At 30.4% G+C, this 11,482-nt stretch overlaps 4 protein-coding genes across 4 annotated transcripts; 1 reads left to right on the forward strand and 3 right to left on the reverse strand.

The window, feature by feature from the left end:
- Positions 1 to 1,044: 1,044 nt before the first annotated feature.
- Positions 1,045 to 3,216, reverse strand: FAA4 (Long chain fatty acyl-CoA synthetase; the record flags this gene model as incomplete). The annotated part of the gene is made up of 1 exon (XM_011275257.1): positions 1,045 to 3,216. The coding sequence occupies one exon, from the start codon at positions 3,214 to 3,216 to the stop codon at positions 1,045 to 1,047; it is 2,172 nt and encodes a 723-aa protein (XP_011273559.1).
- Positions 3,217 to 3,655: 439 nt separating this feature from the next.
- Positions 3,656 to 5,776, reverse strand: FAA5 (Long chain fatty acyl-CoA synthetase; the record flags this gene model as incomplete). Its single annotated transcript, XM_011275258.1, has 1 exon — positions 3,656 to 5,776. The coding sequence occupies one exon, from the start codon at positions 5,774 to 5,776 to the stop codon at positions 3,656 to 3,658; it is 2,121 nt and encodes a 706-aa protein (XP_011273560.1).
- Positions 5,777 to 6,975: 1,199 nt separating this feature from the next.
- FAA6 (Long chain fatty acyl-CoA synthetase) lies at positions 6,976 to 9,120 on the reverse strand (the record flags this gene model as incomplete). Its single annotated transcript, XM_011275259.1, has 1 exon — positions 6,976 to 9,120. One exon carries the CDS (start codon positions 9,118 to 9,120, stop codon positions 6,976 to 6,978), a length of 2,145 nt encoding a protein of 714 aa, XP_011273561.1.
- A 663-nt stretch (positions 9,121 to 9,783) lies between these two features.
- Positions 9,784 to 11,442, forward strand: HEM14 (oxygen-dependent protoporphyrinogen oxidase; the record flags this gene model as incomplete). Its single annotated transcript, XM_011275260.1, has 1 exon — positions 9,784 to 11,442. The coding sequence occupies one exon, from the start codon at positions 9,784 to 9,786 to the stop codon at positions 11,440 to 11,442; it is 1,659 nt and encodes a 552-aa protein (XP_011273562.1).
- Positions 11,443 to 11,482: the final 40 nt, after the last annotated feature.

Raw genomic sequence — 11,482 nt, forward strand, 5'->3', positions numbered from 1 at the left:
TAATTCAAAAACCTCTAGAGATCTGGGATATCGAGCTACCTTTATACTTTTTCATCAAGTTAAAAATAGAAGAATCATAAACCAATTGATTCAAGATGTTATACATCCTTTTGTTTATTATTCAATATTCAATAGGTCGATGGGTATTATCGGTACTACAATTAATTCCCCAAAATGACGTATTTGTAACAAATTTAGATGCATAGACGGGTTTCTATTATTATTTTAATTTTTGAACGGTTGACATGAGTTTAAAATAGAAATGATCACCCAGTTTTATGTCAGTTCAAAGTTTGAGGTACATGTGGTATATAAAGAAGGGATTTTAGGCGCACTGCAGAATTTCAAATGTATGGTTTAATGATTTGGATCGGTACGAGTTGAGCATTTGTGGAGGCGATACGTACTTGCTAACGCTTGTAATCGATATACTTGGCTTGAAAAGGCATGCAGCTTCATAAGAAAAAGTCACGATCTTACTGTGATCCTGAAGTTAATGGTTTGTAACTTTGTATAATCGATGTTCGATCTATGTTCTATTATTATAACTCGATCTCGTAGTTTCATGCTTTCATCGCTGATCATTATCCATAGTTCCCGAGAATTTCATTGCAATTATTCGATCTTCACTAGGACTTCAGTCTTCAATAGCACAACAAAAGAAAAGAGTCGAAATATTCAAAATTGAATACAATAATAACAACGGCGTCAAAACAACAAAGCAGGTTTGCTTTAAAGAAGTTATGTATTATAACTTATTTGTATTAATAGCTATATCCGACTATAGCCTTCATAAAGAATAATCTAATATGCAATATATTTTGCTTAACATGTTAATGTCCATGAGCTGTACTATAAATAATTAATCTGACTCAGTGTTATCAGATCGTGTACGTCATATGTACGTCATTATATATTATATGTATTAATGATAACTATAAATAAGTCGACGTCGAGATTATTGTGCTATATACGTCGTCTTGCTAGAGGTTAATTTTATCAAAAAAATTGAATATAAATATTCAGTTTACATGCTAAATATTTTTAGAGTTTCCCCACAGAATCAACAAGCGAACCCTCATGGTAAAGATTATCTAACACCTGCTTAAACTTTCTCACCGCTTGTACCCTTTTCAACTTAAATGTTGGTGTCAGTACTTCATCTTCAACTTTTAGTGGTTCAATATCTAGATAAAGGTTATGGAGTTTTTCAAACCCTTGTAGAACACCTTTATTCATTGCATTAGTATTCAAAAGGGCCAAAATACTTTTCCTAACCCTAGGATCTTCAAGATGTACCCTCAAATGGTTATTATCTATCACTTCAACATCAAGATTTTCCTTCAAAAATTTTTTGAAAGATTCAGGCTCGACACCAGCGACCCCAACAAGATAGTTCTTCATTGAATCACCATGCACAAACATCTGAGTTAATAATTGATTGCTTGTTAAATAAGTATTTTCTACCTTTTCAGGTGTAATATATTCACCTTGACTCAACTTGAAAAAGTTCTTAACCCTATCAATCACAATTATACGTCCATTTGAATCAAATGTTGCAATATCACCAGTACTAAACCATCCATCTTCACCAAGAACTTCTTTTGTAGATTTTGTATTTTTATAATAACCCAAGTAAATTTGAGGCCCACGTAATTGTAATTCACCTCGTGGTGGGTCATCACTAGCACTATATCCCATAGCTTCAACATCTTTCAATCTCATTTCAGTAGAAACGCAAGGTGGTCCAACATTACCCATATAAGCATCACCAAATGGATCATCACAGGACATGACAGCAAATGATTCGGTTAATCCATAAGAATTTTCAAAACCAATATGGAGGGAATCTTTAAGAAATTTTATTGAATGTGGTGACATTGGTGCACTAGCACTAGTACAATAGTGTACATTTTGGAAACCCAATTGTTCTTTCAATTTAGACAATTGACCCACAAGGATATTATACCATGTATTTGATGTCATTGATAGTTCAAATGCCTTTTTACCAATAGGATTTAAACTTGAAATATGTGCTTTAATTGAAGTTTCAATTCTTGAATATACCCTTGGAACACCAGTGAAATAATGTGGTTGTAAAACCCTGAGATCTTCAAACAATGAAGCTGTACCAGGTTTTGATGGGAATGCAATAGCAAATCCTCTGAAAGTTGCCCAATTGATTAGCATTCGCTCATAAATGTGAGCCAATGGTAGATAACTTAAAGCACGAATTTGTTTACCATTATTATCAATATTACTTGCAAAGTTGTAATAAGTTTCTTCATCAATATTGTTTATTGGTTTCTTGAAATGAATGAATGTTGCAGTTATACCAGATATTGCTATTCTGTGATCAATCAAAACACCTTTTGGAGGACCAGTTGTACCTGAGGTAAACGAAATTGTATAGATCGTTGAAGGTTTTGGTAGATTAAAGTCTTTTGGTAATTGATTGATTTCACCCAATGTTTCAACTTTTGAAAAATCAATCAATTGAATTCCAAGACTATCAGAATATTGTATTAGTCCAAAATCATTCTCAAAAGTTAATTCATCCATACTGATTAGAATATGTAAGTTCTTTAATCCAAACTCTTTTTTCAACTTCAAAATTTTAGATATTTTATCTTTTGATAACACAACAACAGGACTTTTGGTCAATTCCAATATATACCTTGAAGCATCAGGACCTAAAGTATCATATAAAGCTGTATTTGGTAAAGAATAATCACTTGTTGCCATATCTGTCAATTTCCATTCTATACGATTCCCACTGAATAAAGAAACCATAAAATTTGGTTTACCATCTTCATAATAAAATTCTTTATCATTTTTATCAAAATTTGGATGATTAAAGACCAAATTAATCAACCCACTGGCAAAATTATCCTTCCTAATCTCAACTTCCTTATATGTCAAATAATGGAAATAATCTTGAGCTTCACCATCAACAATGGGTCTATAACCATAACAATACTCATCACCATACAAATTCAACGAATGTTGGAAGAAATCATGAAAAGTCTGTAGTTTTGGGTGTACCAAATTGATTAATTCATCAGTTGATGCTTCATTTCTATAGATTGGTGAGAATCCAGCTTCTTGAGTTCCTGGAATCGCCACTGATCTGAATTTTTTCTCCTGAGGATATTTCTTGTGTAATGAATTGCAAACTCTTAGAATCTCCAGACTATCCTCTTTTGTTAAAAACATTATGCTCAGCTTCCCATAAGGAATGGGAACAATAAATAACCATAATCCATTGTCCTTTTCACCACTTTATATACATTTTTGTGATCTTCATGACCCTTTGACCTTCACCAACAAAAAACAAGAGCTATAAAAAATAAACAACTCAAAAAGTGCGGAGGTGACACATCGGATCGAAGTGCACTTATTGTAGACAACCATGATTTGTACCGGATATTCAGGCTGAAGTTATATAGTGATAACTACACAAAAGACAATACTGCTATTAATCTTTGCAAGGTTGATTAACTCGAGTACTATTACAACTACAAATAGAGCTATAGCGTTTATAACGTTAACTTGATCTCATATAACATTTGCATATAATACTGTATTCTTTCCACATCATTTACTATACAAAACACGTACGTGCTTCAACTTATTCATAAAATGATCATTAAATTCATAATTTAGTTCTTGGTTTCACTAAAGATCCTTCAGTATATAATCGTTTAATCTTATCCAGATGAACTTTTTTGGCAGAACTTCTTTTCAATTTAAAACTTGGTGTTAAGGCATCATTTTCAATTGTTAATGGTTCTAAATCAAAATGTAAATTATGTAACTTTTCATAACCTTGTAAATCAGATTTTGAAATATTTTTTGAAATCTCTTCCAACATAATTTTTTTGAAATTTTGATCATTTAATAATGTCAATAAATCATTAGTATCTAAAGAATGGATATCACCTTGTTTATAATGCTTCTTCAAAATAGCCTTCACAGCTTCAGGATTTATACCTGCAATTCCAATCAAGAAGTTACTGAAAGAATCACCATGGACAAATAATTGAGTTAACAGTGGATTATTTGCTAAATAAATATTTTCAACTCTTTCAGGAGTAACATATTCACCTTGAGCCAATTTAAAGAAATTTTTAACACGATCAATAATGAAAAAATCACCACTTTCATCTAATGCAACAACATCACCAGTATGATACCAACCCTCATCATCAATTGCTGCTTTAGTAGCCTCTTCATTCTTATAATAATGTGAAAATACACAATAACCACGTACAAGAACTTCACCACGAGGATGCGGTTTATCACTAGAGGTATAACCCATTTCTGGAACATCTTTTAGTTTAATTTCACATGACAGCCCAGTTGGCCCTGATGAACCTGCTTTAACTTGATACGGGTTGGAAAAGGTAAAGACAGAAAAACATTCAGTTGCACCATAAGAGTTCAGAAATCCACAACCTATAGATTTCTTTAAGAAAATAATTGATTCTTTTGATATTGGAGCTGATGCACACATGAGATACGAGACGAATTCTAAACCAAACTCTTTTCTTACAGCAAGTTGTGTTTTAGCTTCTTCCTTTTCCAAGCTTAAACCAGCTTTTGAAATGAATTCTTTAATCTTATTTTCAATCAATGTGAAAACTCTTGGAACACCAGTGAATAAAGAAGGTTGAACTATTTTCAAATCTTCAAAAAGAGATTTTGGACCAGGTTTAGAAGGTAATGCTAATGCGATACCGTAAGATAATTCAAAATTTGAAATTGATTTTTCATAATTGTGTAATAATGGTAAAAAACATAAAGTTTTCAATTGTTTACCTCTAGAATCTTTATTATATCTAAAATCTCTAAATTTTTCAGGTGATAAATTTGTTGCAGGTTTTGGTGCATGTAATAAAAATCCAGTAACATTTGCAGTTGCATTTTCATGGGTTAAATAAACCCCTTTTGGCATACCTGTTGTACCTGATGTGAATGCTAAAGTGTATAAAGTTTCAGGTTTTGGGATATTAAAATCTGGTGATAATCTATGAGATTCACCGAATTCTTCAACATATTGGAAATCAGTCAAGTCAATACCAGCTTTTTGTGTATCATTGAGCAGTTGTATATCAACATTTTTATCCAACTTGTCATAAGAGATGAAAAGGAACAAAGTATTAATATTGTATTTCTTCTTGATCTTTAGGAATTTAGGAATCAAATTTTTGTTACAAACTAATACCGGAGATTCACTTAATTTCAAAATATGAGCAGCTGAATCATCATTTAAAGATTCATATAAACCAGTATTTGGAATTGAAAAAGATCTTGTAGCCAAATCTGTTAGGATCATTTCTTTACTATTTCTCCCAGAGACACTAACAACAAATTTTGGTTTCCCAGTAATTGAATCAACATTTGATTCAGTAGAGGTGAAATCTGGATGTTTTGTAACTAAATTGATTAAGCCAGAAGCTATATTGATTTTTCTTTGATTGATTTGTTTATAAGTTTCAAAAGTGAAGAAATCATCCAATTTACCAGTTTGTGAGTTCATCAATCTTTCACCTAGACAATCAGAATCACCAAATAACCTAACAGCATTTTCAAAAAGAGCATGCAAAGTATTCAATTCAGGAGATGGATTAGGAATCAATTTATTTAACGAAGCAGAATTCCTATAAATTGGTGAAAATCCTGGCTTCTCTGTACCTTGTATTGGAACTGCCTTATATATCTTTTCCTCTGGGAACTTATCTCTTATAGTATTCAAATCAGTGAGTGTATTCATATTAGCCGCTCTTTCAATCCAGCAAACTGTATAATCTCATATCAAAGGAGTCAAAATCCATAAAAATATCTGTTTTATTGATGTTTATATATTTGTGGTTTATGTGAAACCCCAACATCAACACTCCAACACAAACATGAATATTCAACCAACAATCAACTCATTTAAACAACCTTTGATTACCAATATCCATACAAAATTCTAAAAGCCATTTTTAAAACTAGTTTACCAATTTGAGTAAATACCTTCTTAGAGTCAGTTTTTTATCAAAAATGATCACTTTGCTAACAAACTCCACTTCTGAATTTATTAATAAAATCACGCGCGAATTTGATCTGTTCAAATAATTAAGGCCTATAATTTATAACGCTATTAAATATTCAGCATATAAATTCATCTAAGATACTTCCGAGGGTAGCAATAACTATGAACTTTATTCAAGTTTTACAGTATAAATTTCAAATGGAGACTAGTCTTCTAATTAAATCATTAGAAATTTGATGGCTTGATAGTAGAGACTAGTTGTATATACTTTTGTGTAACCCAATTTGACCAACAACTAAATCCGAGGGTAAGGAACAAATTTAATTTAACCGTCACAAAAACACATTTCCGATATTATTCAAGTAATTAAAGAGAAGCGTAAGAATTTGAACTTTAAAATTCAAGAGTACATAACATAGCGTTTATTAACGTTCAGCTGTAAATTCTACTTATTGGGTACCAAATATTAGCCCAGTACCAACAGGCCGTCCAGCCTGGCACTGGTGTTTTTTAAAAACAATTTTACCGATGGTCGGAATTCAACAATGTGTCTGCCATTGTAAACGGGTCATCTTTAACTTGAGATTGTAGGAGTATAAACATCATTTTAAGCTGGTCGACGCCAATTATATAAGCTCAATTGAGATTCATAGTAATGAATTGTATCCATGGGAGAATGATGACAACTTTCACTCAAAAAAATACTAATTTTGGACGCTCAGGCCTTAAAGTCTTTCACGGTTATAAGCTAATATTTAATATGATCCATATATTGTAATAGCTACTAGTCACAGCTTGTGCATTACAAAGAATTATAATTACAAATCTATATATTACCGGCCATCATGAGGCATATATTGTAATTTAATGGTTATATATATACACTGTTGGATTCGATTGACCATTATATATCTCACATGAGTATCTAAGAACGTCTAAATCTTTTCCCCACGAATTAAATCACCTTCTTGATATAATTCTTCAACTTCATTTCTAAAGAATTTATTACAAACATTTCTTTTAATTTTTTGAGTTGGTGTTATAGTTTCATCTGTAATTTTTAATGGTTCAATTGCAACTTTTAAATTATGAATTTTTTCAAAACCTTGTAATTCTTTAGCTTTTGAATTCATCTTGTTTAATAAATATTTCTTTAATTCTGGTGATGAATTAATACCATTGATTAAATCATCATCTGTTTTAAAACCATGGAATTTTTTAAAAAGTCTTTTAACAGCTATTGGATCTAATCCAACAATACCAACTAAATATCTTTCAACAGATTTACCAGTAATGAAAATTTGTGTTATATAAGGACATTCACTTAAGTAAATATTTTCCAATTTTTCAGGTGAAATATATTCACCTTGAGCTAATTTAAAGAAATTTTTAACACGATCAATAATATAAACTCTACCATATTTATCAAAAGTTGCAATATCACCAGTTGAAAACCAACCATTTTGTAAAACTTCATCTGTAGCTTTTTGATTTTTATAATATTCTTTGAAAATTTGTGGACCTCTTAATAATAATTCACCTTGTGGTTCTTCTAATTCATTACCATTTGAATCTGTTGTTAAATAACCCATTTCTGGAACATCTCTTAATCTTGCATCTGTACTTGGATGTAATGAACCTGAAGATCCAAAATCACTATCATTTAAACTTGATGAATTAGTACCTGATGTTGATTCAGTTAATCCATAACCTTGTTTAAAAGCAACACCTAAAACTTTTGAAAGGAAAGCTGCAGTTGATGGATTAATTGGAGCTGATCCACTAACGATAAAATTCAATCTATCAAAACCTAAAACTTTTCTAGTTTTATTTTGTAATGATTTTTTCAACCAATTTGGAGTTGAATCACTTAATAATAAACTTAAAACCATTTGACCTTTATAATCAGAATTTAAACCTTGTTTTAAAACAGCTTCAAATTTATTTAATACCCTTGGAACAAGACTAATAAAATGTGGTTTAACAATTTTTAAATTTTCCACTAAAGTTATTGGATTTGGATCATGAGGAAAAGCAATTTTTGAACCTCTTGCAATTTGTAAATTTGAAGCTAATAATTCATAAATATGAGCCAATGGTAAGAAGCAATAACTTTGATATTGAGCTTCTCTTGGAACATTATCAGGTTTATTAACCACAGCTATACATGCACCAATACCAGATGCCATTTGTTCATGATTTAAAACAACACCTTTTGGATTACCAGTTGTACCTGAAGTAAATGAAATACCAAATCTAGTATCTGGAGTAGGTTCAGTGAATGGAACTGGATTTTGTTCACCAATTTTTTCTAATTGATGAATAGACATTATAGAAATACCTTGAGATTTACCTAATTGAATTAAACCAAAATCCAAGTCAAAATCTAATGGATCCATTGAAATGATGTATTTTAAATTTGGAACTTTTTTAGCAGAAGTTGTTATATTGTTTAATACATTTGAAATTTTGTTTAATGGACAAAATAAAATTGGTGAATCGGTAAAATTTAAAATATATTCAGCAGTATTAGCACCTAAAGTATCATAAAGAGCAGTGATTGTTAATGAATGAGCACTTGAAGCCAATTGAGTTAATAACCATTCTGGACGATTTGGACTGAATAATGATACAACAAATTTTTCATCTTGAGGTAAAAGAGTCTTTATACCGGAACCTAAATTAGTTCTTCTTGTAGCAATTTCATTATAAGTTTGATAAGTGAAATCATCATCAAATTTACCAGTTGATCTATCAAATTTTCTAACACCGAATAAATCACGTTCACCATATAATTCAACAGCTTTTTGGAAAATAGAATGACTTGTATCTAAATCAGGATGAACAGTGGAGATTAACCCATCTTGACATAATGAAGATCTATAAATTGATGAAAATCCAGCTTCTTTTGAATTTGGTAATCTAGATGATTGAACATCTTTATCATTGAATGAAGGCAAAGGTAAAGTATCAAAATATTTTTGGAAATCAAATTGATCACCTTTCAATTGGAACTCTTGAGCATTTGGAATCAATTCAATAACTGATTTTGATGGTGGTTTATCAGTGGCAATGGACATGGCGGTTGATTAAAATAGTAGCTATTGTTTGAACTTCTTCAGCGGTTAATCTTAACAAAAGGAGACAGACGGGATCAAGCAGCGGAATTGAAATGGATTGTGTGTGTGGACCTGCAGAATCAGTGAGTAATCTGATACAATAGCGAGTCTAGGAACCTAACGATTGTTGTTTGTTTGTCTGTTCACTAATTGATAGAAAAATGGTGAAAGTGTTGATAATTGTGATTCTCATTTGTATATAAATACTAATCAAATCCATCCTCGGTTGAACATCGCAGTGGAGATCATCGATGCTCCCGTTAAAGTTTAGCGCACTGTCATTGAATTTTTGTTCCCAATGTGTTTCCAGAGGGGTGCAAATTCAAATTCATAGCAATTTAAAACACCGAAATTTAAAAATTTAAATTTTAAACCGATACCATACTTAATAGTGACACGGGATAATACATACATTTAATTGGCAGACAGTCATTACATAATACACACGCTTTGGATGACATAATCACGGATTTCTTTTTGTCTATATTAGATATAGGCATCCGATATAATGCATCATAACACTGCAAAAAATTAGTATTTATACGACAGTTTTTCTTTTGCTTCATTGTTCTTCTATCCTCTGTTTGTTCATATGAATTTATCGTTGATATAGCATAGTCAATAATGTCACTGGTTAGAAACTCAAACGTTGCTGTGATAGGTGGTGGTATATCTGGTCTTTCATTCGTTTATTTCCTTTCAAAACTAAGACCAGATTTGAACTTTACAATATTTGAAAGATCTTCAAGATTTGGTGGTTATATTAATACAGAGTTACATAATTTCAATGGTGAAAAGATTAAATTGGAAAAAGGTCCAAGAACTTTAAGAGGTGCAAGTGATGGAACCACTATAATGATTGATACTTTAATTAAAATGGGTCATAAAGATGTTATAAATGTTATACCTTCAAATTCAATTGCAAATAAAAAATATTTATTAAGTCCTGAAAATGAATTAATTCAAGTACCAAATAGTTTACCATCAACTTATAATTTCCTTAGATCTTCATTGGGGAAAGGTTTATTACCAGGTTTCCTTACTGAAATATTTAAACCTCAAAAATTAAATAAAAAAGATGAAAGTGTTGAATCATTTCTTACAAGAAGATTTGGGAAATCTTTACCCAATAATATCATGTCTGCTGTATTTAATGGAATTTATGCTGCTGATATATCCAAACTTAGTGCCAAAACAACTTTAAAATCAATGTATGAATCTGAATTACAACATGGTTCAATTGTTAAATCAATGTTATTAAAATCATTAAAGTTCCAAAATAAAAATGATGATTCTAAAAAAATTGAAATTTCCAATGTATTAAAAGATTATGAAACTGCATTTCCAAATTCAAATTATAAAATTTCAGATTTAAAATCATTATTAACAAAATTCCCAATGATTGTATTATCAAAAGGTCTTGAAACTTTCCCAAGTTTAATTAAAGAAAATTTATCTAAAAATTCTAAAATAAAATTCATCCATAATGATCCTATAATATCTTTAACAAAAAATCAAAATAAATTAATCACATTAACAACATCATCTGGTCATTCTACAGAGTTTCATCATGTTAGATCCACGGTTAATGCTTCAACATTTGCTGAATTCTTACAAAATGGGAAATTAATGACTACAGGGAAAGAAGATTCACCAACTGCTTTAATAGCTCAAGAATTAAAATTTATAAATATTTTTTTGGTTAATCTTTATATAAATTCAAATGTTTTAAAAAATCATGGATTTGGTTATTTAATCCCAAAATCAAATAAAAATAATGAAAGAGTTCTTGGTGTTATTTTTGATTCTGATATTGAAAAATCATCATCTAAATTATTCACCGAGGATACTTTCAAAGCATTAACATCAACAAATGAAACTTCAGAAAAGCCAAAATTCCCAGAAATTGAACCTCATTATGATTCAGAATCTCAATATACAAAATTAACTATAATGATGGGTGGTCATTATTGGACAAATCACAAGATACCATCAAGAGAAACTTCAATAAGAGCAGCTAAAGATGCATTAGAAAATCAATTAGGTTTAGATTTTACTAAATTATCTCAAGATACAGATTTTTATATTGATTCTTTATTAATTCCAAATTGTTTACCACAATTTCATACAGGTTATGATGAATTAAAATTTAAATTTTTAGAAAGTGTTAAAAATGAATTTGGTGAAAGATTAAGTATTGGTGGTATGAGTTTTGGTGATGGGGCTGGTGTACCAGATTGTGTTCAAAATGCAATGAAAAGTGCATTGAAATTATCAAAATGATTTATGTGGTTACATATTGAACTGTTTCTTAATGATTTAC

This window comes from Wickerhamomyces ciferrii, contig 00143 (genome assembly GCF_000313485.1).
Source record: "Wickerhamomyces ciferrii WGS project CAIF00000000 data, strain NRRL Y-1031 F-60-10, contig 00143, whole genome shotgun sequence".
In the NCBI taxonomy this organism is placed as follows: domain Eukaryota; kingdom Fungi; phylum Ascomycota; class Saccharomycetes; order Phaffomycetales; family Wickerhamomycetaceae; genus Hansenula; species Hansenula ciferrii.